The sequence below is a fragment of the Alligator sinensis genome, unplaced genomic scaffold (genome assembly GCF_000455745.1).
Source record: "Alligator sinensis unplaced genomic scaffold, ASM45574v1 scaffold632_1, whole genome shotgun sequence".
Lineage (NCBI taxonomy): Eukaryota > Metazoa > Chordata > Crocodylia > Alligatoridae > Alligator > Alligator sinensis.
Genome location: NW_005842408.1, coordinates 765,830 through 793,820, shown reverse-complemented (window position 1 = coordinate 793,820; position 27,991 = coordinate 765,830). Strand labels below are relative to the sequence as shown.

The window sequence follows — 27,991 nt, the reverse complement described above, 5'->3', positions numbered from 1 at the left end:
GCTGTAGGACACCGTCGCCGTCCCGCGCGCAGCTGTGCTCGCCGCCGGGCCGGGGGGAGCTGGAGGCCGGGCCGGGCCGGGCCGCGCTGCGCTGCGGGAGGGCGGCAGCTGTACAGGCCAACTTGTTCAGAGGCGCGAGGTTTTGGAGGTCACAGCTTCCCTCGCCGGGTGTTGCCTCCCCCAGAACAGGCTGTAGCCCATGCCGGTCTGAAGGGGTTTGTGTGTAAGGCGTCACGCTGCCTTGCCGCCCGTCTCGCCCCTTGGTGGGAAGCGTCCGACGTACTTGGCAGGTCCAGACGCCGCGTTACTATTTGGTGGGTAAGTTAGAAATGCCAGAGTTCAGCTGTGACATCCTCCTCCTCGAGACACAGCTCTTGGCAGCCTGCTCTGGGTGGCTGCCTGCACGGCAACGGAGAGGAGAAGAGAGTACAGCGAGGACGCCTGTTGTCTCTTCATGCTGGTGTTCTTCCTCCTCCTGGCCCCTCCAGCCAGGGCTTCGTTCGTCGGGGCCGGAGACTAAAACATGCATGCAGGTAGTTTTTGCCTGGCAGGCCACTGTCTCAAAGGTTTCCTTTGACTTGCGGTATCGCCACTGTGATATGTCACTTCTTTTCAGTGAGAAATACTGCCGTGGGAGAGGAACAACTCCGTGCTGTTTTTAACGAGATGATGGTGAATTAATAGGCTGGGAAGAAAATCTTGTCATGACTTTTCATTCCCATTCTATTTTTACGTGGTGCAGCAGCAAATACTGCCCCTATTATACAACATAGTACAAAAGCTAGCTATGATGTAGCAGTCCATAACGACCATCCTTTCTTTACCCTTTGAAGTCGTCATACCACCTGAAATGATAGCTGCGTTTTAGGGGGCAAATGACTGCGCCCAGTAGAGCAGACTTCAGTACAGTGTGAGTCGGCTCGGCAGACCGGGGTCCACAAGCCTTGGCTTGCAGGCAGCCTGCTGCTGCGGGGTGCTCTGAAGGTGCTCACAGTCCCAGGGGTGTCGGTTGTAGCCGTCTTGGTCTAAGGACACAGGCAGATAAGGTTCTTTGGGTAAATATGGTATCTTTTGTTAGTCAGTCACAGGGAATTCAAATGTTGAAACTTCTATTGACAAAGAAAGAAAAGTATGTTATTCACAGTGCAGTGCTACTGAGTATCGCTGAGGAGAGGGTGGGGACCATTGCAATAGGCAGTAATTTATTTCCTTTGCATGATGTTGCTGTTAATAAGCAAGATAAACCACTTTTCCCAATCAGCAGAATGCTACAGTAAAATGCACGGCGTTATTGCTGGATCATTGCTAACGTAAATGTCCAGAAAGTAAGTAGAGATATTCTATGAGAGAGGGTCTTTTCAAGACCAGTAAGGGGAAGAAAAAGCTGCCAGGTCTGAAACATCTGTATACGGTTCTGCAAAAGCACTAATTTTGCTTACTAGCAGGTCACAGCTGTGCTGATCCTGGATGGGTTTCTGTTAAGTGCCAGAAATGAGCTTGAATTCTTTTTAATCACAGAAGCGAGAAAGATGGGCTGAACAGTTTCAGTAAACAGGTTTTTTGGCTTGACTCGCATAAAAAATTAAGTTGGTGTATCTTTAGCATGGGAGAACTGCTAACTAGGGCTTAAAAATAGTGGCACATGAAGGAGCCTGGTCTTCATTAGTGCTCCCATGTGCTTAAATTACTGTGGTTGTGTTGGGATTAGTACAGGCAGGACATCTTTAGAAAATTTCCCTAATGAGGGCATCAGGTGACTGAAGAGCTAATGAAATTGAGACATCACCAGAACCAGAGAGCAGCTGAGAGAGGGAGAAGACTTCAGTTCAGTGGCTTAAAGAAAAGGGATCTTTGTTAAATTATTTGGGTAGGGGGATGGAGAGCCCTGTCTCTTCTGATAAGGTGTGAGAGCACAGAATAAGTATTTTTCAAACTTTCCTCTCCTGGGCTTAGCTCCGTATTATAGAGTCTGAACTAAAAAACAAGGCAATTCCCCTTCTCTAACAGAAAAGCACATAAAGGGGCCTGAATTTACCTTTTCAGAATCCCTCTCAAGTCACACTTCACAAAGCTGAAAGCTGGCAGCTAAGTTATTACTAAGGAGCCTTGTTCTCTTCTAGACCTGTTTGAGACTCCAGAATCCGTGAACGTAAAGCTAATGATCTCCAGGGATTTGCATGCTAGATCTGTTGGTTGTAGAAAGCATGTCACTTGAAATGACTGCAAGGAGTGAGGCAACCACCCCTTCTCCCCTGTCCGATCTTGAAATGTCTGTATGAGCACACCTTGCTGCTCCAGGAGCGTGATCTGTGTGGTGCAAAGGACTTCTGTGTTCAGAAAGGTGGCACTGAGTGTTGATTTTTGACATTTGAGTGGTGAACAGTTTGAGCTTTCCAGTTCTTTGGCTCAGACAATATCTGATCAGTGTCACATAATGCAAATATAATTTTTATTTGTTTGGAGGAAATCCTTCCAGCAGATTATCTCTGATGGATTAAGTTGATGTTTAGTGTTATGTGTGTTCCTGCCCACCTCTAAATCCCTATGGCTTTGGGCAAGTTGAGTAAAGGATTTAAAGTGTGGCTTATTTTTTACTTTGTTTTGTGCTTCATGATGTATTGCTGTATTCCAAAAAGATCTTTTTCATGAGTCTTTTCTGCAGGGTGGATTTGATTTAAATCAGATTGGTTTTAAACTCTGATTTAAATCACTGGTCAGGAAGCCTTGATTTAATCTTTGTTTTCTACAAGAAGTGCATTCTTGTAGTTTGATATAACCTTTGTTCAAGGCTATGGGAATAGGGTTCAGGATAGCCAGCATACCTTCTGCAATTCTCTTTAGCCCAAAGTTGAGTACTTTGCTATGACAATTCCATCTATTTTGTCAGACAAGGTTCTTTGGGTAAATCTGATATCTCTTTTTGTCACAGTTTTGTTCACAAATTGTCATCAGAGTAGGCCAGTTCTCAGTATATTGCTCAAAACAGCCCGCTACTGAGTTCCATAGCATGTTTTGTGGGGGAGTTACTTTTGTTCCTCCTGCTTTCTTCAGAGCAGCTACTGCAAAGTGGTTGTTACAGAAGTATTTTGCAATTTCAACAAAATTCTGCTCAAAATGTTTCTCTTCTGTTTCTACTGCCCCTCCCTCCTTGTGTTCATCTCCAGACTCCTCCTCCTTGCCCAGATCTACTCCACCCCAACAATCCTCTGTTCATTTAACTTCTTGAAACTTTGCATTTTTAGAGAGAGGCAAGAGCTTGACTGTGTACATAAACTTGCAGAGAGACAACAGGGCTGAGAGTAGGTAATCAAATCTGTTCTCTTTCATTTCCATATACTGCTGTTAACAGGGATGTTATCTCTGGAGACACAAATCCACTGTTTGAGAACTGAAACTAATGCTTGATGGGATTCTAGACTGAGCACTGAGTCCCATTGGGTAGAGTGGTTGTTGTTGATTTTTACTACTCTATAGAGGAGCCTCTGCAAACCACATAAGATTGGGCCCCTAATATAGTCCAGGGCCTGTTGTGACCTATTTATAAAACATTTCTAAAAAGGGTACATGAATATATTGTCTTAAATAGTATATAACTAGAAGCTTGCCCAGATCTACTCCACCCCAACAATCCTCTGTTCATTTAACTTCTTGAAACTTTGCATTTTTAGAGAGAGGCAAGAGCTTGACTGTGTACATAAACTTGCAGAGAGACAACAGGGCTGAGAGTAGGTAATCAAATCTGTTCTCTTTCATTTCCATATACTGCTGTTAACAGGGATGTTATCTCTGGAGACACAAATCCACTGTTTGAGAACTGAAACTAATGCTTGATGGGATTCTAGACTGAGCACTGAGTCCCATTGGGTAGAGTGGTTGTTGTTGATTTTTACTACTCTATAGAGGAGCCTCTGCAAACCACATAAGATTGGGCCCCTAATATAGTCCAGGGCCTGTTGTGACCTATTTATAAAACATTTCTAAAAAGGGTACATGAATATATTGTCTTAAATAGTATATAACTAGAAGTTATAATCCCTATTCCATGATGATATCTTTGAGCTCTAACATATTTTAAAACTATCTTTATGTAGGTTTATTTTTTTTAAAAGCATCCTAGCAACAAAAAAAAAAGATTAAATTGATAAAAATCTGGCTCTGATGGACGAACCTTTGCAGGCTTGCACACTGGGCTGGGCAGAGGGCGTTGTATAATGCACAGTTTCTCCTAGGTGATGGCATTTTTCAGACACTACCGACTGGAACTGTGGTGTTATGAACAAGCTCCCTGCCTTTGGGGTTGTGCAGCTGGGCACTGGATCTGTTCTGGGCTGAGGAGTTAGAACGGGTGTAGTACGGGTGCCTCGAGCAGGGCGGTAGCAGTCTAAGTTGGGGACAGTGCTGGAAGGGACCTCTTGGGCCATTGTGCCTGTTGCTCTGTGTTTGTAGGCAACTGTTATAATGACAGAAGTCACCACAGCATTGGCTCTGGTTCCTTGTTCACACCAGAGCAGGCTATTACAAACTTGTGCGGTGTGATAGGGGAGCAGAGCAGCAGGAAGGGTGAGGGCAGCATCTGGGCCTTGGCTGACGCAGTGGCTGAGAATTTCTCCAGTTCAGATAATCCTCAAGGTGCAAAGGAAGGTGAAGAATCTCCTGTGGTCCTTGGCACACTGACCTGGGGGATATGCCATAGTACGCTGGCTGTCTTCTCAGTGGTAGTGTTGGGGTGGTGTTGCAGCTGTTGTGGTCCAGGAAATAGCTGAGGGGCAAGGTTTTTGTGGGCGATTTCTTATATTGGACCAACTGCGTAGTTAGAAGTTTTTCAGGCAAGCCTTTGGGCACAAGATACCTTTCCTTCCAGACTTCAGGAAGGGGGTACCTTGTCTAAAACTTCTCCTAACTATGCAGTTGGTCCAGTAAAAAATAGCACTCCAAAAATCCTTGCCTCTCTTTTACTTTGTAGTAGTTAACTTATTTTAGGCGTGCATCATAAATATGCCTGTAGTTTGCAGAGATTGATGACAGACTTCAGCACAGCTAGTGATACTCTGTAGCCATTGAGGAAAATGCTAACTTCTGAAAGCCAGGAAATGGAGTTAATTTGTGTACATTAACTCTTCATTTCCTGGCTTTCAGAAGTTTGCATCTCTGCATGACTTTATCCTGGGGGAGTCAGCTTGAAGAAATGCCGTTTTTTTTGAGGGCATCCATCCTTGGGGATCCTAGGCTTAGGTGACCACAGCTTGGGCTCACTAGTCCTACCCTGCACCTCCACAGAGCACACCAAAATCCAGGCCATCCGGGGAAGCAGGTAGATGTCGAAGCAGTGAATCGGCTCGCAAACAGGGAGGCATTCCCAGGAGGTATGATGAATGAGATGCTCAGCCTGAAATATCTGAGTAAGTGCAAACTGCTCCATTCAGCTTGGTGGGAGGAGGGGCCCCTCCTCCTCCTCCCTGGCCCCAGTACTTGAGATCCTGTAACCTGCGTTGTGATCAGCTGCCTCCCACTTCCAGCATTTTAGTTCGTGTCTGTCCTCAGCTTCCTATCCTATGGGAAGGATGCCATTTCGTTTATGGAGAGAAGGAGGGGGACTTGGGTACTCCCAGAAGGGCAGGGACCAGCCTCCAGAATAGGTAGAGCAGAGACTATCTCCTGCCCTAGAAGGGACAAGGAGAAAGGCTTTGTCACTCCAAGACAGAGGAAGGTCTTTCAGATTGTGGTTCCCTGGGGACAGAGGAGGGTGCAGGACTGATGGGCAGCCTCATCCTGATCCACCGTCCTGGGGTCCCTGCCTGTCCTCATGACCTGAGTACCTTGTGCATTTGGGGCTGTGCTCTGTAAAATTACAACTCCTTTCCCCTCCTTTCTGGTCTCCACAGAGGGTATCCTTTGAAAGGGAGGGGCTGCCTAGGTGAAATTCAGATGCAGGGATCACTGCATGTTCTTTTCAGCTACCACACTGGTATGATAATGGGCAGGCTGGAAGGCTCTTGGCTACTCATTCCTGCGTACAGAATATAGATGACTTTGTGTCTGAGCCTTAGACTTGTGCCAAGCTAGCTGCCATCCTGTCTACTTTGGTTCCCCAGAGGAGGGGGTTGTACCTCTGTTACCCTGGGTAAATGTAGAGTGAGCCAACTCTTGGGGCCATACTGTATTCATGGTTTGATTCCTACCAGATGTGCACAAAGTTGGTGCACATCTGGTAGGTCATCAACTTAAGACATGCTATTGGGCAGGGGAGGAAGGCTGTCCCTTGGGAGGCCCCAGTGCCAATGACCCCAGGTTTGGATTGCTGTCTGTCTTGTACCCATCTATAGCACAGCACATTTCAAAGAAATCCAAACCAGTATGTGGCTTTTAGAGCACTTGGAAATGTCAGCCTCTCAACAGAATGGGGTTCTCAACCTTGTGAGCTTCAGAGCTTCTTGCTCTACCAAGTTCTTCACCAAGGCTTGAGGGTATGGATTGCTGATCCAGTCTTCATCTGAGACATGCAAAAATGCCTTAATATAGGCTAGCAAAAGTAAAATACAACACTGTTTGCTCCTCGGGAGTCCTGCTAAGTTACCGGCTGTGGATGGTCTCCTTTGAAGTCCTGGCTGCACTAGGAGAATTTTCAGAGGTTTCTTGTTGTTCTTAATCTTACTATCAGTAATGCAATCAATGCTCTTACATAACAATGCCAGGTGCGGGATGTTCAGATTCAGTGTTGTAAAGGCTGTTGGCAGTCTGAAGACTGTTTTGCAATAGACTTTCCATTGCTCTGACCGTGGGTTCATCCCCATAGTTGGGATCTATGGGGAAAGTATTGGTACTGTCTTCAGGAATGGTTCACATGTAGACAGTGTCCCAGAACACACACGGTTCCAGGAGACTTAAAGACTTGATCAGCATTGTATGTTGGCTTTTGAAAGTGTTAGGAGCAGTGTTGGGTCAGCTGTCTACACGCAGTCCCCCAGAATCTGGTACCAAGGAGGTAACTGGAGCTGTTGGTTTTGGGCTACGGATTGTGCAGTGAACTGCGGTACAGACCTCCGTCTGGTTTGCTGCCTGTCGGATGTCCCCTTATCACAGAGTGCTGTCCGGATGACCTTGCTAGGAGTGTAGCAAGCATTTTTCCAACTTAAATGCTTTTCTGCTCATGCTTGTATAACATATTTGGGTCCCTTTTCTGTGTTCCATTTTTGCTGGTGTTTACACCTCTCCAAGATGTGCAAATTATATTTGGTTCTCCTCCCCCCATTTCTGGATCAGTAGCTAGCTGAAATGAGACTGGAGAAAGCACTGTTCTTAATATGTAGCATATTGTTGGCATATACATATCAGTAGCTTTGTAATTTGTGGTGAGAGATAGGATGCTTCATCTTAGTTCAAAAACAATAATACATAAACTTATTTCAGTAAAACTCACAGCAAGGTGTTTTTTTAATAAATGCATTGATTTAAACTTTTTTAGATCAAAGATTTTTTAGAAAAAACTTTTATGTATCTAGAAAATTAGAACAGCTTCCTTTGCTAAGGCTTTATTCCTCATATTATTACTTCAGTGGAATTTTGACCCTGTCTTTTTAATGCTTAACTCATTATTTTCAGCCCGATATTTAACATGAGCAGTATGTAAGTGATTAGTTAGTGTGTTACTGAACTAGGAAAGGGAAGCGTGTGAATGCTGAGCAGAGCTTTCTGAAAGAGCCTCCCATAATAATGAGTCCTGTTCATTAATATGATGTTTGGGTTGACTCCACTCTGTTGCTATTTTCAGGGCACTCTAGAGTGACATTAAACTAGTTGCTTATTGCAGGGGTGCATGTCTTACAGTTGCCTTTTCCCCGGTCTAGGTTGTCCTTGCAGAGCCTCCCAGCTCCGGCCAGCCCTTCCCATCCTCTAGATCAGGGGTGCACAACTTTTTGGGGCTGTAGGCTGATGGGTGGCACAGGGCTGGTCCATGGGCTTGATCAGGACTCTGTGCTGCCAGATCCAGGCCCCACACCCCCAGTGGAGGGCCCTGTGCTGCCTTGCGGGGTTCAGTGCCACCTCTGCTTAGCCTTGTGCTGCAGGATTGGGCCTTGCACTGCCTTCATCTGGCCCTTCTGTGCCTGAATCAGGCCCTGCGCCAGCTCCGTGTGCTATGTGGCTCCTGGGGCTCCCCATGGGACTGGAAATTTGGCAGCAGGGAGTGGCAATTACTACCATTGCTCCCATGCTGCCAGATTTTGGACCCATGGGGACATCTGCGGGCAAGCTGGCATGGCTCTGCAGGCCAGGGATTGGACCCCCCTGCTCTAGGTCAGTGATTCACAACCCCCAGGTGTCTTGAGATCCTTTCAGGAGAACCGTGGGATGCCACGCAGTGCTAGTGCTGTTAGGTGTGCAAACATGATTCACAAGATAAACTCAAATCCAGAGCGTCACAAACATGCTGACCTGTTGTGGCCTTTCTGAGTTCCTTGCAACAGAAAAATCACTCTATTATTTTTCTGCACTCAGACCTGAGTGAGAACTAAAAGTTAGCGTTTCCCGGGGGGGGTCCTTCGTCTGAAAAGGTTGAGGACCACTGCTGTAGATCATCCAACACGGGAACCAACCTGCTTCCTGCCACCCCCTCCCCTTGTATCTCCTGACTGTTCTCAGTCTTTATGGGAATCCAGTGGTCATCCAGCCTGATAGTGCTCTCTACCAAGCCCAAGCACCTACTGTCCCCCAGGCTGTCCTCCCAGCCAGGGTTGGCCCGCTCCAGGCCCTTACAAGGCAGATCATCCTGTTATACCTCTAAGTCAGTTCCTGAAAAGGGAGTGGCAGACACTTCCTGTTCTAGTGATTGCTTTTCAGTGTACTGTGCCAGCCTTTGGCTTTACCAGAAGCTCTGGCGACTCCTTAATAAAGTGTTTAATCTTGTACAGGTAGGATTGTTTAATCTTCTTTTGCATTTTTTTTCTCACTCGGGGTGCATTTTTGGTTCTCCCCCAGAGTGCCACCAAATTTCACAAGAGTTACGGAGGGGTGCCTTGAGTCTAAAGTGATTGAGGACCACTGCTTCGTTGTATGTTGAACACAGTGGGTCCATAGCTTCCATCTAACTGTGAGGGTTTGCATTGGTCAGACTAGATTAAAGGTGGTCGGTTCTTTTATTTGTAAGCATTTGTAGACTACAGCCATGCAGTTTGTGAGACTGAGTATAACAATGTTTTAAATAAGACTCCTGTTGTAGTCTATACATTGAGATTATCGGAAAGAATCCATGTGCACTGCATGGCACCAAAAATGCATATAAAACTTGCCCTACAGGAGACTTGATCTTTGTGTTTGATATTTCCATCTGTGTTCAGTCAGGTTTTTGCCACTGCAAGTGCTTGAGCAGGGCACTGTTCTGCATTACTAAGCCTTCAGTGCTTTTGCAAAATTAAACCAATAGCTGATTAGAAAAATACTAGGGTTTTGTGAAATTTTGCCCATGTTTTATTTTGAAGCTGTTTCGATGTGTTTCAAGCTTGAAACAGTGAAATTGAAATGAAACAAAAGCCTTCGAAACAGCTTCAAAATGAAACGAGCAACGAGCGTTTCAAAATGTTTTTGAAGCCAGGCTTACTTGGCTTCAGCGTGGGTCCCAACTGGCAGTAGCAGCCTCCTGTCATCTTGCAGGCAGATCGGGGCCTGCCCGTACCCCCGGGAGGGCTGTGGGATTGTACTAAACTCCTCCCGGGGTGCGGGGGCCCCAATCTGCCTGCCAGATGACAGGAGGCTGGTGCTGCTGACTGGGTGCAGTCCATGCTGGGAAGATAGGTGTTGCCGCTGGCCCCAACTGGCAGCACCAGCCTCCTGTCATCCGGCAAGCAGATTGGGGGCTCGCCTGCACCCCTGTGAGGGCTGTGCCGGACTACTCCGGGGGGGGCCCGATCTGCCTGCCGGATGACAGGAGGCTGGTGCTGCCAGCTGGGGCCAGCGGCAGCACCAATCTTCCTGACGTTGGGTGGGCGAAATGTTGAAACAGCAAAACAGTTTTGACGAAACTAAACAGAACAGTGCTTTCGAAACAAAACAAAACTCGAAATGAAACACTGTTCCGTTGAAATGGAAGTCGAAGCAGAACAATGCTGTTTCGCACAGCCCTAAAAAATACTGAGCTATCAATTCACCTGAACTTGACTGTGAAGTGCATGTGTTGCAATCCTTTGTTTTTATTGCCTCACTGATTCAGAGAATTTCTCCGGCATTGATTTAATTTGGCACGGTTATGCTGTGTACTTTTACATTCAGAAAACCACCCTTAGAAATGAAATTAACTCGTTATGCCACCTAAAATCAGCTAGTAGAACTTTCTTTAAAATTATCCCAAATCATTTGAATTTTTGGGTCAGTCTAAAGTAAAGTGTCTGGTGCCCTTGTGTGTGGAGCCTGTATTGATCTTCATGGAAAAAGCGTGTACGTTGGAAGTTCGAATGGTAAACTTTCCCTAGCAGGTAAGCCATTGGGTGATCTGGATTGCCGCAAGGTGCGTGCAGACGCTACTAGGGTTGTGGCAGTTGGCCTTGTTTTGGCCCACCAGTATGGCATCACTACCTCGTGCCCTGCCTTCCAAGTGCCTGCATAGCTGTAAATGTATGCAGGGGCATTTATTTTTTAACAAAATGTGAAAATCCTAGGGAATGGATTGAAGGCTGGCTGTTCACTGAAGATGTCCATCTGTCTTGCATGTTTTTTCTAATGACACAAGTCCTTGAGCAGCCTTATCTAGGACTGCTGTCAGTTAGGGCTGTTAGTGGGACAGTGGGATGCTGGCTATACAAGAAGGCTTCTTGATGACTGACTGCTGCTTGACCAATATTGTTAATCCCAGGGTTTGGTAGCAGCTGACTGAGCAGGTGAGAAGTGAAAAATCAATTAGCCTTGCTCGCAGGGCTGTTGCTGTATTTTGCTAGAGCAAACAGGATTAAATAGTCTGCTAGGAACTGCGTCACAAGGATAGGTAGGTAATGGTCCAGTACTTGAATTAGGAAGGGTGAGCTCCTGAATCTGCTGGCTGGGTTCATTGTCAGCTCGCTTGGCCATCTAGGTGAGCCTGAGGCAGGGGTTGGAAAGGTGCACTGCAGGCAGTTGTGGGACTTGGCTAATGTGTTTTTGAACCCAGAATTATCTGTATAATATACTCTTGCTTCCTGGTTAAGCTCCTGTTCCAGTTGTGTGTGTTTGGGGGAAAGCGGGGGTGCTATACTTTTCTGTCTTGAGTCTTTTTTTTTCTTCTTCCTTTTGTGCATGGCAGGAAATAGAAGCTAAGGGGGACCTTGGATGTTGCACTTCCTTTTTCAAGGCAGGAGAAAGCCTTTTCACACCTGGGAGAGCTAACTTTCTCTTCTCTTTTCAGTAAAAAGTCCCAGAAGTGGGATGAAATGAACATCCTAGCTACGTACCACCCAGCAGGGAAAGATTATGGCTTAATGAAAATAGATGAGCCAAGCACTCCTTATCACAGGTAAATTTTCTTAAACGACCATTCTTTTAAATAGATATGGAAATACTTGAGTTATTAATTGGTAGGCTATGCCTAAGTGGTTTAGCAGCAAACCAAAGCTCAGGGGTGGTGGTACTGGAGCTGCTTGCAGGCTTGTAGTCTGTTTGAATTCTCAGGATTTAGATAATACACCAATAAGACGGGAAACAGTGCAAGGTATATTACATATTTAAAACTCCTGAGTAAGGGATAACACTGAATATTTGGTAGTAGTCTTGTAGATGTGAATTGTTATTCAGAAGTTTTGACTGCTTTAAGAGTATGGGTCATTTGTAAAATTCAGTTGGGACTTGAACTAATTAGCTTCTAGTGAATAAAGTTAATACTTAGGTAAAAGGAAATAAAACTTCTTTGCATTGGAATAATTAAAGTAGGGGAGGGTAGGGAGGGAAGAAAACAGGAATTGAGTATTAAACAAATAGTTTAATTAGAACAGGCAAAGCTTTACTCCTTTTAACAAACAAAATATTTTTGGGCAGCAAATGCTGAAGCTATTCTTTTGCTTTCTTTTTTTTTTCTAGTATGGTGGGAGAGGATGATGAAGATGCAGTGAGTGATTCAGAATCAAATGAACCCTTAACAGCAGATTTGCTGGCCGAGAAGTAAGCATTAGTGGCTGTAGGACATGAGCTAAGTTTGGAGATATTCCCCCCCCATCCCCAGAATGGCAGGAGGAATAATGTGTTCCTGGATAAGGTGGTGGTTGTGTTAGGAGTCATGGTCAAATGTGTTGGGATAGGTATCTAGGCAAAGCTTCTGGTAGAGTAAATTGGTACTTTACATCAGTGTGGCAAAATATGGCCTAAGCCCAGAACCAAGGCTGTTTCATCCTAGACTAGGGGTAGGCCACCTCTGGCACAGGTGCCAGAGTGTGGCACTCAAAGACATTTTGCTTGCCACATGTGCCTCAGGGTGGACAGCAGAGAAGGGACTGGGGCTGCACTGCCACTACAAGGATCGGGCCTCTCATGGCTCCCCTACCATCTTCCCCTAGCGTGCTAACATCTTACAAGTCGAGGTCTCCGGTGTTTTTGGCACTCTGTCCAAAAACGTTGCTGACCCCTGTCCTAGACACTGAGGTGTATGTATGTACAGAAGTTAAGTACTTTAATTGTTGGGAGTTGCTACTCCTGCTTTGGCATGTTTTAATACAGTTTTTTTGCATAGGTTGGCAGCTGCAGCTGAAGGTAAGGGCCCAAAGATTCTAGCTAAGCAAGAAGAAAGCAGTGAGGAGGAGGAGGAAGAGGAGGAGGAGGAAGATTTAACACCTGAAGAACGAGGTTGGTATTAGTTGTAACTATATGGTCAGTAGACTTGCGCTGAGGAATGTTGGAGGGGGTGGATGTACCACCTAGCAGAAAGAAGATTTGGAAACGGCGAGCCATAGCTATTGCAGAAGTGACTTGAACTCCTAATGGACTTGGATGCTTCTGGGGTTAGATTAAAGTGTAGCTATTTATTAAATTGGTTGGGAGCAGGTGCATATAGCTAAAGTGTGTTTATCTTGGAGGAGTCCTTGCAGGATGAGGTTTGGAGAGTTTTCATTTCTGAAAAGCCAGCAGACGGAACCAAAGGCTGTTTTCTCCTGAGGAGTGCGGGAAGGCTTTTTTCTTAGCCTGGGTGCCTGTCAGATGGCCTTTAATTTTTAATGGCTGGCTTTCTTACTGTCAGTACGACATTTTTAGTGGAAAGAAAAAGCAGTCATGCTTTCCAGGCAAGGTGAAGTCATGATTCAGCTGGCAGAGGGAGCTAAAAGGCAATTTGTAGTGATTTCTAATCTAATTCTTTTGTCAAAGTAGATCCTGCTCTGCATTAATTTGGACTGCACTGTTTTACCAAATAGTCAAGCAGTGAAACTTCTAATGTTTCAAACCATGCATATGTTACCTATTTGCAGTCATTGCTGCTTCGCATCTTTCCTGACCCTGTTCCTCAGTTTGAAGTGTAACCTTCCAGTTGTGAGTTTTGGCAAGGAAGACTGAAGCTGTGTTTGGGGCTGCCAGGAAGCAACAATTAATATGGCTGTGCTGAATTATTACCAGGCTGTGAACTGGCACCTGTATTAAAAAACTTGTTCACAGCTTGGATCTGTAGGGAACAGGGTGGATGGTGTCTTCTGTATGGTAAATTTGCCTTTGGTATCCACAGAGCAGACAAATCAAGCCCGCCTGGGTGGTTGAGTTGCTGACCCTCCAGTGATTTGTCACAATTGTTTATGGGCCTCAGAAGGAGCTAGTCTTGTATTATTTAGAGCAGGGGTGAGCAGTTATTTGGTCCCGAGGGCCACATGGGGTGTGAGCTGTCACAGGCTGGGTCAGCACCCATCCCTGCTCCCCCAACTCGCCAAAACTCCCTATGTGGGATGGGGCCCTGGGCGGCAGTGTTTAGGGGTAGGTGAGGGTAGGATCACAGGGCGTGGGGCCTGGGCTGGGTCAAGGCCTGCATGCCCCTACAACGGGTGCAGGTTCCACAGGCAGGCAGCGGTTCACAGCTCTGCCCCACCCCAGCCGTCACCACCCCATGATCCTGTCCCTGGGCCCGGATGCAGTTCCCCACCTGCCCGCATGCTCTGCCTGAGCAGGTCCCTGGAGCTGTGCTGGGGGCTGGGATCTTGGGGCGACGATAGCACAGGGCTGGGGTAGAGGTGGAAGCTGCTGCTGGGCCTTGCTGGGGGGATGCAGCACTCATGACAGGGAGAGAAGAGCTACAAGCTGCACAGAGGGGGCTTTGGAGGAAGTTAGCCTTCCTCCCCCTTCCCCTTGTCTGTCCCCTCCTGCTTCCCAGGGCATGCAGCCCGCAAGTGGGGGAGGGAGATGGTGGATCCGGCGGTGACTCCACACCCTGCCACTTGCTGCGTCCAGGACTGGTGCTGGGCTGGCGCTTTGGCAACCCTGTCTTGTGCCAGCCTGCGCCCCAGCATGCCTGTGCGGCAGTGGCAGCCCCAGCTCCAGTGCAGGGTGGAGCCCCATGGGGGCAGCCGCAGTGGTGGGAGCCTCGGTGAGGGCGCTGTGTTCTTGGCTGGTCTCAGTCTCCATGGAGACTGGCCCCCATGCCGGATACAGCTTCCCCCCGGCCGCATGCAGTTTCCATGGAGACAGGTCCGCCAGCACAGCACAGCGCCCTCACCAGGACTTGCGCCCCTACTGCTGCCCCCACACTGAGTCAGCGGGGCGGGGGGCTGCATGGGCATCCTGGGGCAATCTGTGGGTTGACACAGGATGGGGGTGCCCTGCGCTGTGGGCCAGGTAAAATTGCTCTGTAGGCCAGATCCAGCCTGTGCACCATATTTTGCCCACCCCTAAGTTGGAGGACCAGGTATCCCTGTGCACCTCTCCTCGGTTGCAGTGGATAAGCGGTAGTCACTCTTCCAAAAGCTCCTCCACCCCTCAGCAGGAGTCCTTTGGGAAGGAGCTGACCCAGGTATCTCGGATTTTCTTTTCGTTGTTACCTCCCTCTAACAACTCAAACGGTTTACAAGTAACTGGTAAATGGTCACAAATCTAAATCTGACTTTCTTTCTTCTCATGTTTCCTGTGCTCTCTAAATCTTTTGCCAAATAGAGGCACTCCCCCCGCAAGTCAAGGAGCAAGATGTAAGTTGTCTTCTGCTGGGTTAATGCTCTGTTAAGAGGGCTTATTTTCATGGCCATGGTATTAATTTTAGTGACCGTCACTACTAGTCAAACTAACCCATATGGTTAGGGGTCTACCAGACTTGGAGGCGGCTGGCTGATTTGGCAGGGATATCATGGGACTCGCTGCCACTTTCTCCCGCTGATTGCAGTGAGGGACCCCCTTTCTTCTGTCCATGGGACCCCAGTGGGCCCTGCTCCTTGTTGCTGATTGGCTGCAAGTGCTGTACATCATGAAGCCCCACCCCTCACCACCAATTGGCTGCAAGGGCTGTCCATGATGTGAGGAAGCCAGCATTTTATTTTCAGTAAGCTTTTTCTGTGGACTTTGGCTGATTTCATGGGCAAAGCCAGATTTTGCAATTTCCGTGAAATTGTGATTCGGTAGGTCCCTACATGTGGTTCGCTAACATAGACTCTGTTTGTAGAATACTCAGTTACTCAAAATGATAAATTCAGACCCATGCTGTATTGTAAACTATGTCAAGGTTTCATGCCCTCAAGGAGGGAGTACAACTTACCTGGAATGTTTTCAAGGAACCTAGTACAATAATTGTGTATACTGAACTCTCCCTCCACCCCTTCTCCTTTCTACAGAAAAAAGAAAGCAGTTTGAAATGAAGAGAAAAATGCATTATAACGAAGGACGAAATATCAAACTGGCCAGGCAGCTAATTGCAAAAGAACTACACGGTGAAGAAGAGGATGAAGATGATGAAGATCAGGATGAGGAGATGCATGATGCTGCTGATGTAGAAAACATGAGTACAGAAACACCTGAACCCGGTGAGCAGCTAGATTTCTAAAAATGTTTTTTAGGCCTGGTGGTTCTTTTAGCTACCAGAAGTCCTGGAAAACAGAAGTTTATGCTTCTCTTCCACCCTTCCCAGCCCTTGTGATTTTTTTTTTTTTAATGGAATTTCCGCCTCCCTATGCAAGAGGTAAGAGTTTGTGGTGGCATCTTGTATTGGACCACCTGAATGGCTGGGATAGGCTTAGACAAACTTTTGGGTTTCACAGTACTCGAGGAAGAGTACCATGATACCCAAAAGTTTGTCTGAGCCTCTCCCAACCATGCAGTTGGTCCAGTAGAAGATACCACTCACAAAAACTCTTGTCTTGCATGTCTCCTGAGCCGTGATGCCTACAATGTCACTTCAGAACGTGCCCGCGTCATTCACGAAGCACCTGTTACTCTGTCCAGAACCACCTTGGCGCTTTGTTTTTGGTGGCACAGTGGGAAAGTAAGCGCATACTTAAAATGCGTTAATAATTGTCAGCAGCAAGCTCTGCTTTCACCGACCAGCCTGACCCTTGTTGATGCAGCTACTAATGCTCTTGTTAAAGTGGGAACCTGTCTTGTGCTTAGCCTTAGAGAGAGCATGTTAGAGCGTGTAGGGGAAGCCTGTGTTGGCACTTGCCTACCATTCTGCCCCATCCCACCTTTTCACTAGGTAGCAGACATCGGAGTGCATGCTACTGCAGTGTTAAGAGTAGAGGAAGTCTCTACCCATTCTAGTTAAGAATTTCTTGCACATGATACTGCATCTTGCGTCTGTTCAGGTAAGACTGTGGTATGCAGTTTTCAGTGTTATGAAGAGAATGTACATGCTGTATCTGCAATGAGAAAATCAGCCTCTTGGTCAGCCCCTTGTGGTAAGGGGCTGGGATGCTGAGGTGGGTGCTGTTTCTAGAAGCTCCATCAGGGCTTCAGGTTTTGTTTTGACCGCTACCTAGCCGATTGCTGCTTCTAGCTATTGGAGAGCTCCTTGGGTGGAAAGAATAGAGCAAAGTAATGCACACTCTGTTTTTGTGGCAGCCTTCCCATGAATTAAGTATAGTAATATGCTGCCTACCTCTGCTGCTGTTCCAGGCTGTTTGAAATAGTTGTTGGCATCATGAAATTTGAGATGACTTGTTCCTGCAACGCTTACAAGACTGTAGTAACAATGAGTCTGAAGTCTTGTTAGCTTTACTCAGCTGCTGCTTGGGAAAGCTAAGAGAGGCACTAGAGCTGTCTGCAGACTTGGGAAGATGCTGCATCGGCTTACACCTGGTTCTTATTTGTAAGGCTACATTCACAAGCATATGGACTAAAAAAAATAGCTTCTCTAAAATGAGATTAAATGCTGCAGAATAGTTTATGCCCTCACCCCACTCCAGGGGAAGGAGATTTAGCAAGTGGATTTTTCAGTACTTGACTCTCCATTGAAAAATTCTGGCACCAGTATTAATTACAAGATACTAAAGCCCATGATAATTGCTTCAGAAGAGTCATACAGTATCTGTCCTGGACTCTAAGTGATTAGACTTGTGCTGTAATACATAATACTGGGCCTCCTTATAATAGCTATTTACTAGAGCTTCACTCTCCAGGGGAAAGAAGGGCTCCAGTAGGCATCTTTATGACCTTTCTCCATGGCTTGAAGCTGCCTTCTTTCTGCACCCTGCTATAAAGCAGGGAGGCAGCGCCGCTCCCCAGCTGCGTTCTTCACTGAAAAGAAGGGCACACCTTTGCAGCATTTTTCCATCTCTGCTGTTGAAGTCATTCCATCCTACTTCATAATCCGACTTCTGAGCTACACTGGTAACTATCAATTTTTGACTGACTGCTCATGCCCAGTTGACTAGACTAATATAGCTAACACTTTATTTACCAGCTTACCAGTCAATTAACTCCTCTAACTGGTTTGTCTTGAATTTCCCAAAATAATGGATTATTTTTCCATTAACTTTCTGCAGTTCTCAATTTATTCTTTATTTTGTCACTTTGCCTAATAAATTGAATATTTCCTCATTTTTATCTCTCTACAATAAACTAATCTGATTCGCTTTTGGTCCGTCTATCTAAATATTTTTTTTAATTAAATACTTTTCTCTCTTTGGTTGCTGGTGGATTGAAAATGTTCTTAAATTACTGAGTCAGTGTTTGACTCTGAGACGTATGAGTGGGAAAAGTGCAATGGACTTCAGTCAAAACTCTTAAACATTTTGTTCTGGCCTTTAAATTCCACCAGCCTTTGTAATGTTGTCTACAATGAGGCCAACGAGAGACCTGATAGTCTTGGATTAGATTAAAAAAGTCCCTGGGCAGGCAACAAGTCTTTGTTCAGAAGCACAAGCAGAACAGCCTAAACTGATGAGTTTGAAGTTCATGTTACTTGAGTGAGCCTGCTGGTGATGGCATCCCTTCAAGTTGTCCTCTGTCACCTTATAGATGCTCTTTGGACAAGAAAATACCTTGCATCATAACCCTTAATATGGGATGGGGTGGTTCTTGAATAACTGGAAAATTAGGTGCAGTTCTGCAAACTCCATTCTTGGAGTCCTTCATAGATTGTAATGGGCTGAAGCGATCTTGGAAGATCAGCAGGTCCAGCCCCCTGCACCAGGCAGGAAAGACAGCTGGGGTCAGGTGACCCTAGCGAAGTGACCGTCCAGTCTCCTCTTGAAAATTTCCAGGGTAGGCGATTGCACCACCTCAGGGGGGAGCTTATTCCACAGTCTACCTTTTAACGATCTCTTTGTAGGCATGCTGTTCACCTGGACACCTGGTCAACATTTGTATTTGGTCCAGTGCCAGACCGAAAGAGTCTTAGTGCTGTTGATCCTCATGTTCCCAGAGCTGCCTCTTTGGACCCTGACTGTTGAATTTCTTGGATCAATCTGAAGCTGTTTGGAAGGAGTGCGTGTTTATTGTTGTGACCAATGCTCCAGGGAAGCACATGTTTGGAATGCCGTGTCTTACCCAGTCTCTTGGAGCACCCCCTGAAGCCAGCTCAGGCATGGTTCTTAGGGAGGGTGAGCCTCTGGCTCCTTGGACTCCAAGACTTGGCCTTTTGGTCCGTGGTCCCTGCCCAGAGAGAGACCTTCTGGCTTAGCTTCTAGAGAGGACTTTGCTGTTCCAGGGGACTCTAACTGCTGTCCTGTCATTTTTTCAAGATGGTCTCTGCTTTCAAATGCCTTCTTAGCACTGGAAACAGTAGGCAGTCTCTTCAGGTGCTGAGGGTGGAATGTCTACTAGGTGCTATGCTGAAGCTTCATATGTAGTTTCATAGTTTCATAGTTTGTAGGATCAGAAGGGACCTTGACATATCATCAAATCCTACCCCCTGCCATGGCAGGAAAGAGCACTGGGGTCAAACGACCCCGGCAAGGTGTTCATCTAGCCTCCTCTTAAAGACCCCCAGGGTAGGAGCCAGCACTGCTTCTCTTGGAAGCTGGTTCCAGATCCTAGCCGCCCTGACAGTGAAATAGCGCTTCCTAATGTCTAGCCTGAATCTACCCTCTGCCAGCTTGTGGCCATTATTTCTAGTCACTCCTGGTAGTGCTCGGGGGAACAGGGACTCCCCCAATGCCTGCTGGTCCCCCCTGACTAGTTTGCAACAGGCCACTAGACCCCCCCTTGGCCTTCTCTTGTGGAGGCTGAACAGGTTCAGGTCCCTCAGCCCACTTCCCCCCACATCTTAGTGTCATCAGCAAATTTGAATTGGGGTTCTTTTTACCCCCTCGTCCAAGTCACTGATGAAGATGTTGAACAGTGTGGGTCCGAGGACCGAGCCCTGGGGGACCCCACTGCCCACATCCCTCCAGGTCGAAAACGACCCGTCCACCACCACTCTTTGGGTGCGGCCCTCCAGCCTGCGTCCAAGGATTTTGTGACCTGGTCGTAGAAGGCCACCAGGTTGGTCTGACAAGACCTGCCTCTAATGAACCCGTGTTGGTTGCCCCTAAGCATAATCTCCCCTGTTGGCCCCTCGTGGACATGCGCCAGGATAATTCTCTCAGAAAGCTTACCCAGGATCGAGGTAAGACTAACTGGCCTATAGTTTCCTGGGTCCTCCTTCCTCCTTTTTTTGAAACTGGGAACCACATTGGCTCTTTTCCAGTCCTCTGGCACCTCGCCAGAGCACCATGAGTGCTCGTAAAGCTGTGCCAGGGGTCCCGCAATGACATCTGCTACTCTGGGGTGGAGATTATCAGGACCAGCTGATTTAAATACGTCCAGTCCCTCCAGAAGTTCCCTGACTAGATCCTCACTGACCGTAGGCCTAGGTGTGCCTCCCCTGGGGCCTACAGTGGTCCCAGTGAGGGAGTGACTTGGTCCCTGCTCAGAAAAATGGAGGCAAAGAAATTGTTAAAGAGGTTAGCTTTGTCATCTGGAGCAACGACCAGATTTCCCAGCATGCCTTGCAGAGGCCTCACATTACCCGGTACCTTCTTTTTACCCCCTATGTATTCAAAGAAGGACTTCTTGTTGTCCTTGATCCAGGTAGCTAGTCTCAGTTCCAACCCTGCCTTGGCTGACAACATTGAACAATCAGTCACAGTGATAAGGGCCATCACCTGGGAAATGTGGGAGAACTAGCTTAAAGTCCCTTACCTCAATGGCAGAAACTTAAGTGAGCTTCTGAGTTTAGGCGAGTACCCTAACTACTGAGGTATTTATTTTCAAGAATGGAGGAAGGTGTTATTTTGTCAAAAATTATATATTTCTGGGAGAGGAAACATTTTGGTTTTAACATCATGAGTACTTAACAGCAACAGAAGTTTTGTCAAAAATTACCAAGATGTAAAGGAATATTCAAGGGGGAAGAAGCATGTAATATGTAATGTTAAATACTTAACCAGGTGAGCCTACTTCATTATAGTCAGTGCAACTCATGCTCTTGAGGGTTAGAGTTAGTTAGCTGTAGTCTCAATTGATAGTTTCAGCAGGTGGAATTGTCTTTCCATTTCCCCACATTGTTCCTCCCACTGTTACTACACACAACAGTAAGCTTCGCCTTGCTGGCTGCAGTCTGGCATTGGTGGCTCATGTTCATCTTGGAGTCAATAATGACTCCGAGATCCCTTTCCGCCTCTGCTTTCAAGAAGGGAACTCCCCAGCCTGTGTGTGTGCTGTGGATTCCTTCTCCCCAGGTGCAGCACCCTGCATTTGTCTACGTTGACCCCCATCCTATTCTCGTCTGCCCACTTTTGTAGTCTGTCTAAATCTAGTTGCAGCCTCTCTCTCCCTTCAAGTGTGTCCACCTCGCCCCACATCTTAGTGTCATCAGCATCAGTTCCCGTATGCTTTTGGTGAGCCATGGGGGCTTTTGCGCCCTCTTGTCCACTTTGACCCTTGTTGGGATTACCTCCCTTTGGGCATAGAGGATCGTCTCCTTAAGGAACGACCATTCCTCTTGGACACCCGACTCCCCTCCCCTCCCCTCCGGGACCTCAGTACTTCCCCAACTATTCTTCTTACCTCATTGAAATCCGCCCTCCTGAAGCCCAGGGCTGCTGCCTTGCTGCTGGCTTTTGCCACCTTGCGCTGGATGGTGAATTCCAGCAGGCGATGATCGCTGTCTCCCAGGTGGTCGAGCAGCTGCAGCCCTCCCATGAGGTTGTCGCCTGTGGCCAGCACCAGATCCAACAAGGCATCTCCCCTGGTGGGGCTCTGCACCTCCTGAGTCTACCTCCTGTAGACTGCCTCCTTGATCCCTTGATGGCCTATTTTCCCACTAAAAGAGAACTTGGGTTCTTATATGCCTGCTTCAATTTGGGTAATAAGAAAACTGATGCATCCTGTATGTTGGCCTTGACTGGGATGATGTAGTTGGGGCTGGTCCTGCTTTGAGCAAGGGGTTGGACTAGATGTGACCTCCTGAGGTCCCTTCTAGCCCACTTTGTCTATGAATCTATATAGCCCAGTTCCTGATGACCTTTTGAATTTGACTGACTTCTTCTCATGATACTTGTGCAATGAGTGGTTGAGGTTTCATAGATTTCATAGACATTAGGGCTGGAAGGGACTTCGCAAGATCATTGGGTCTAGCCCTGTGCCCAAGGGGCAGGAAATCAAGATAGGTGTCCAAGTGTTTCTTGAAAGTGTCCAGAGTAGGTGCTTGCACTGCCTCTGGGGGGGAGTTTACTCCAGGCCCTGGGGACTTGGACGGTAAAGAAGTTTTTCCTTCTGTCCAGCCTAAAACGGTCTTCCAGGAGTTTGTGACTATTGGACCTTGTCTTCCCACAGGTTCCCCTTTACCTGTTAGACCAACAAGGTTCCATGAAGTTTTGAGATAATGAACTAAGTCAGGAAGTGTGGTTGGTTAGGACAGTGATTCATTTGTATGTGTTCATTGGTGGTTTTGCAAAGAGGATGAGATAAAGAGGTTCTTCAAGAGACGTTGGCTTTAGGGCTCCAGCTGGTGATGGGTTTCTCTGGATGCTGATTATGTTGCTTATCACTTGGAGTTCCTTTATGACTGCCATTTCACTTGTTTAGGGCTGCTCCAGCTCTGTGCTTTTGTTTACTTTTTGGTGGGTCTTTTCTCTTTTAAGCTTTTTAAAGCTGGGAATAATCTCTTTTAAGTCCTGTCTCTAGCCTCCTGCTTTACACTGTCATGCACTGAGGAGCAGAAAACAAGCCAGGCAGAAGAGCATGGCTCTGGCTTCTCGTCCACCCACCTGTGCAGTGGCTGGCACAGGGGCTGCTGGGGCGCAGCCATGGGTGCCCCTTGTCCGTGGGACTCTGTGCAGGAGTGATCAGTGCAGTTACTTCCTTATTCAGGGCTGGACCTCGGTTCTCAGTACTCTCGTCTCTTCTGAATGGCAGCATCTGTTCTTGAATTCCACTTCCTGCTGTGGAGTCCTTGGGCAGGGTGAGATCCCCTTTGTGCTAGTAAATGTGTACTTGCCTCCTGAGACATTCCCTTTCTGGGAGACCTTCCTCTGGAATTATCTGCACGCGGGGTTTTCTCCCTCATGGAAAGTGTACTCAGCTGTTTGATAGGTGGTGACTTTAATGCTTTCCCATTTACATCTACAAAACAATAAAGGGTTATTTCCAAAAGGCAAGGTGGGAGATGACTCTAATTGTTCCCTTGCTTTCAATAAGGAATGATCAGTGGTACTTGGCTTGCCATATTCTAATTAGTCAGTACATTTTGCCTGCTACCATTTATGCTTAACTTTGACTAACCTGACTTCATACAAGTGGTCACCACTCCTTGCCAGGAACAGTATGGTGTTTGCTTTGACTTTTTTATGGGTTTAACATTTGCAGGTAACTGTTATAATTCTGTTATGTAAAATGTGGGGCTGAATTTAGAATTTAGTGACTTCAAGCTTTGCACTGTAGCAGTGGTTAGTTTAGATATGGCTGTGATGGTAGCTGTTCTGTGGCAAGGGAGTCAAACTGGGAAACCCTTTGATGGAGTTGACATAAGGTTATTTTGCTCTCCTGCACAATAGAGTAAGAGATTTGTATCATGCACTGCTGTGGGCATTTGAAGACCTAACATTTTCCCAATATTACTTAAATTGGCTACAAATATGAACAGCACAGCAAAACAGTGTTCTTCTATCTCAAACCTCTGTATTTGGTCCACCTCAGATTGCAGATCAAGCTAAAAAGTATGGAGTTGGCCTGTGTTTCAGGAGCTTTCTGCCTTGAGCTCTGGAAACTGGCAACTCAGAGCATCAAGTTCTTGCGTGGTGCAGCAGTGACTTCTGTGATGCTCTTTCTGTGCTGAGAGGTACTGCTTTCTTCAGCAGTTTTGGAAAAAAATGAAAACTGAACTGTCTCCGGAGTGATTGAACTTTCAGAATATAAAAGGGGGTGGGAAAGTGCCCTGATGCATACCAACATTTGTTGATGTTACTTTTGTTTGTTGTGGGAGGACCTCAGAAGTATGTGTGCTGTTTGACAACATGGGGTTCAGATCCTCAACTTTTTTGGGTTGGAGGTACTCCTCCAGACCTTCTGTAAATTGAGTGGTACCCGTTTCAAAAGCTAGTTCATGTATTGGAGTGTTTACTGCTGGCCAGTTGGGGGCGGTGGGGGTCCACCAGGTAGGGAGGGACAAGCCTCAGTTTGCAATTATCTGCATATCTCAACACGCCTTGTGGTACCCTGGCTTGAGAATCGCTGGTTTAGACTATGAATATTTAAATCCCTTTATAATCTCTCATTTTTTTCTTCCACAGCACATGCTACTAGTGACCAGCTGGGGAATAGAGCACACAACGTAGAAGAAATCTGTCCAGAACTGTAACTGCTTGTGAAAGACACAAACTTAAACACACTGCTTCATGGTTTTTGCAATTATGGCTCTTAAATGCTGAGAAGCATATCAGTTACACTATTGTATTGCCAAGAATGTTAATAACCCTAGACTCATTTTAGGCACAAAAACTGCCTAACTGGTTTATTCTTGTGCCTAGTATTTCATGGAGAATACTGCGTCGGCATCCATCAACCCAGAATGGCATTGCTATATACGACACTGAGTAACTTGTGTAACATACTGTCACTCGTCATGCTTTAAAATACACAAAGCAGTATCTTTGGTTTTGTTCGCTATTTATTTGACAGTACTCTAGATGTGATATCTTGTGGAAGCGTTTGGAGTTCGAGCCAAAGTGTACAGCAAATACCAGGTTGACATTGTATTAATTTACTTATATGATAAATTTAGCACTGAAAAGGGATTATTTTAGTATTGTAACTCTTCTTTTTCTCTAGATTTTTTTGACCTATTCATACAGATTTGAGTTATGCCATGACTCCTGTTTTTCCCAATCTTTGTAACAGAAGAGCTGAATTATTTTTGTGGTTTCAAAATGCTGCGTTTGAAATCCATTATTAGTTTCTGATTGAGACTGCACTGACTTCTGGTGGGGTATTTTTACACTAGAGATGTGCTAACTTGAATTCTATACCCGGTTGTTATCCCTCTCTTCCAGGAGGGCTAGATTGGTTTTAGAGCTTTCCTTATTTACCTGTCTTGTCAGAACTTGAGTCTTTACAGCTCTTCAGACCATGCTACCAAACATTACTCTCCACCGATTCCCTTAAGATGTGGCTCAAAACCCTCTCTGCCTTCCCTGTTGCTATGCTGTGTACTTGTGCTGTTACCATCTGAGAAGAAGTAGCTGTCTGAGTAAATCCACATCAGGGCAGTGGAGATGGGGAATGATACGTGCTTGTGTGGCATCAGTTCTTCATGCCACCCAGGTGACTACTGGTGACCTCGTCACTCTTGGGGTTCGTAACCCAGGCCGTGAAAACCACTGGCTTGTGTCTCCCAATCCAGTACAAGTTGCAGTAGCTGATTCTGTAAAATGAAGGCTCTTGGGAGGAATAGCTGGGAGGCTGCCGTGTAACTTGACATACTGTTTACAGGGTGGTTGATAGCCCTGATGGAGAGACATCACTGAACCTCCAGAGTACTGTAAACAACATCCCACTCGAAGGATTTTGACTATGGTGAATGTTCTAGTATTCAAGGTAGTACTTGGTTTTATAATACGGATGAAGTATACTTAAAGCTATGGCTTAGTTTTGGAATACTTTGTATTCTGTTATGTCTATTTCTCTTAGTTTTGATCTAAACTTGAGATGTTGCAAAAGTTCATATAATTATATGGACTTGTTTTAATGACTTTCTGTCTACTGTACATGTGAAGTTTGAATAAAAGAATGAAAGTTATTTTACAGTTACTTGGATTCTCATGTGTGAGCTTTCCTGAAACTTAGGGTGTGTAGAATGAATGAAGGGCAGGCACACTTGTCACTGGGAAGCTGTGGTACTTCTGTGGGATATTGCAGTAGACAAGGATCTGTATGTGAGCTGTGCCAAATGGGTGTAATTGTGTGTTTTCTAGCATCCCTAATCGATGCTTTACTAAGCTATGTGTTGCCAGATCTTGTGACATTTCTGGTGGTGTTTTCCTTAAAGTCCAACTCTTGGGTGAATAGCTTCAGGGAAGGGAGATGTGAGAATCTGTTTTCCTCTAGACCTCATGGTTGCAGAGGATGTATTGGACAGTAAGGTTTCAAATCAGAAGGCAAGCAGAACCTCATGGCCATGAGTTGAGGGATAACAAAAGAGGCTGACTTGATTTATGAGGGTTTGGGGTCAGCAGAGAGCTTCTCAGATCTGTTTTTGTTGCTTGAAATGGTGGTTGTGCAAGACCCCAATTGAAAGGTCTCTTCTACTTTAATAATATAATAATAAAAAAATACAGCTTGATAAGTGTTGCTTTGGGTCGGATCCTGAGATGCTGAGGCTCCTGCTGGACGTGAGGCGATAGATTTGTTGCTTACAGAGGTTGTCACGTATTCCATGGGATTAGGTCCTTTCCAATTTCTCTTGACACATGAGAGTTTCTAATGTGTGTGTGTGTGTGTGCATGTGTGGGGATGACGACAATGTGTGCTGGATTTTTTTATGCTGTGTGTGGTTTCTTCCTTTCATTCGGCAGTTCTTTTTAGATGCCTTTTACCTCATGCACTGCCATGGCCCAAGTAAGAGCCAGATGTGTATTCTTCCTAAAATGTCACCAAGTGGTAGAGCTGGCTTGCTAGATTTAGAGACTTGTCATAGACAGATCCGGGTGCCAGTACTTGTTTGACTTTGCATAGTTCATTTTTCAGTGTTGACTCTATTAAGCATTGTAAACCCATTCTTTCCAATACTGCGTGTGCCATCTGTCAGTTGAGGACAAACATAGCACACGCTGTGTAGTAGAGATGGCAGTTTAATACTTTTAGGTTCTGAACCTACGTATATTGATTGTCCAGGGTCTCGTTTTCCTCTAAGGTCCTATGGAGAAGCTGCTGTTTGTGTCCTTGGGGACTTAAAATAACCCCAAAACAAAAACATTAAAAAAAAAAAGAAGGGCCTCTCTCCCCTCTGTGGCAAGTCCACGGACCTTTGCATGACGTGGACACGTGCTTTTGGGAATGTCATGTGCATGCCCCAGCTTTTAACCGTGAGCAGCTGGTCTGGGGTGTACAAGTCCTGTGATTTGGACTAAGACCTGTTGTGGAGCTCTTCCTGGTGGAGGTAGTATTGTAGTTCAGCTATACTAATATTAGTTTGAAGCATGGGTTTTTGCTAGACTATCATCTTAATGTCCAAATCATCTTAATGTTGTTATAGAAAAAATTCTGTATGGCATTTTGTGGGTTGTGAGGCTTGCAGTCTGTTTTTTGTAGTTGCTTCATCATTTCACTCATTTTGGGGACGACTTGATGTCTTTTTTTAAAATGTGTTTTTTAAATTGTTTCAATCTGGAGAGTGGGGTTATCTGGCTTTAGCCATGCTTCCCTTTTATTTTTTTAAAAACTTACAGAGGTAAGTGTTTCTGAACTTCTACGTATTACAGGAGGGAGTGTGGCTGGAAGGAAAGCTATTGAAGACCTCTGCCCTCCTTTTATAACTACTTTCCAAAACAGCCTTCCTTTTCTGGCGTGGAGAGAGAGAGAAATCTTCCCGCAGGAAGAAAACAAGATCCCCCGTGTGTTTTTTAACATCGCGGTGTTTGGGCAGGAGCCCAGGTAATACAGCAACATGTGGTGTAAAAACAGACCCTGTCACCACCTCTTACTAATTTGAAAATTGAGTTCTGTTACTTGTCTGTAATGAAGTTTTTGCATGGAAATATTTTTCTAAACTTGAAGTCCTTTGTAAAAGAACAAAAACAAAACAACGTTGTCAGTCGCTTGGAAATAGCTTCTGTAAATTTTATATTGGACAGTGTCATTTGCACATAGTATTAACATGTTTCCTTAAAGAACTTTCTTTTGACTTGCGCGCCCTGCCCGTCGCCTTGCTCCGCGTGTGCTAGCGATAAGCCATCGACATGTTTTTTCACAGCCCGATCCCCTTGTGAAAGAGCTTGGTCTTTGTGCAAGTTTTCTTTCTCCAATACTTTCCTTCTTTTAACCTGTTTCATAGTAGGCGTTTTACAACACACTGAATAATTTCACATAGTAATCGCTTTCCCTCCTTTTGAAACCAGTCCTGAAAGTGTGATGCAAAGCAAATAAAATTGTGCTGTTCCCTGCTCCTGTG

The 27,991-nt window shown here is 45.9% G+C and overlaps 1 protein-coding gene across 2 annotated transcripts; it reads left to right on the top strand.

Annotated features, from left to right (window-relative positions):
• Nucleotides 1-110: 110 nt before the first annotated feature.
• On the top strand, nucleotides 111-27,991 carry PPP1R2 (protein phosphatase 1 regulatory inhibitor subunit 2). Of its 2 annotated transcripts, XR_003095581.1 has the most exons (7): nucleotides 111-318; nucleotides 11,366-11,473; nucleotides 12,034-12,114; nucleotides 12,680-12,792; nucleotides 15,741-15,929; nucleotides 17,520-17,730; nucleotides 24,117-27,991. XR_003095581.1 is itself a non-coding variant. In XM_014522909.2 (5 exons), the coding sequence occupies exons 1-5, from the start codon at nucleotides 11,391-11,393 to the stop codon at nucleotides 24,182-24,184; spliced, it is 534 nt and encodes a 177-aa protein (XP_014378395.1). In that variant the 5' UTR covers nucleotides 11,366-11,390; the 3' UTR covers nucleotides 24,185-27,991. The 2 variants fall into 2 exon arrangements, 1 of the variants encoding a protein (XP_014378395.1); XM_014522909.2 differs by lacking the exons at nucleotides 111-318; nucleotides 17,520-17,730.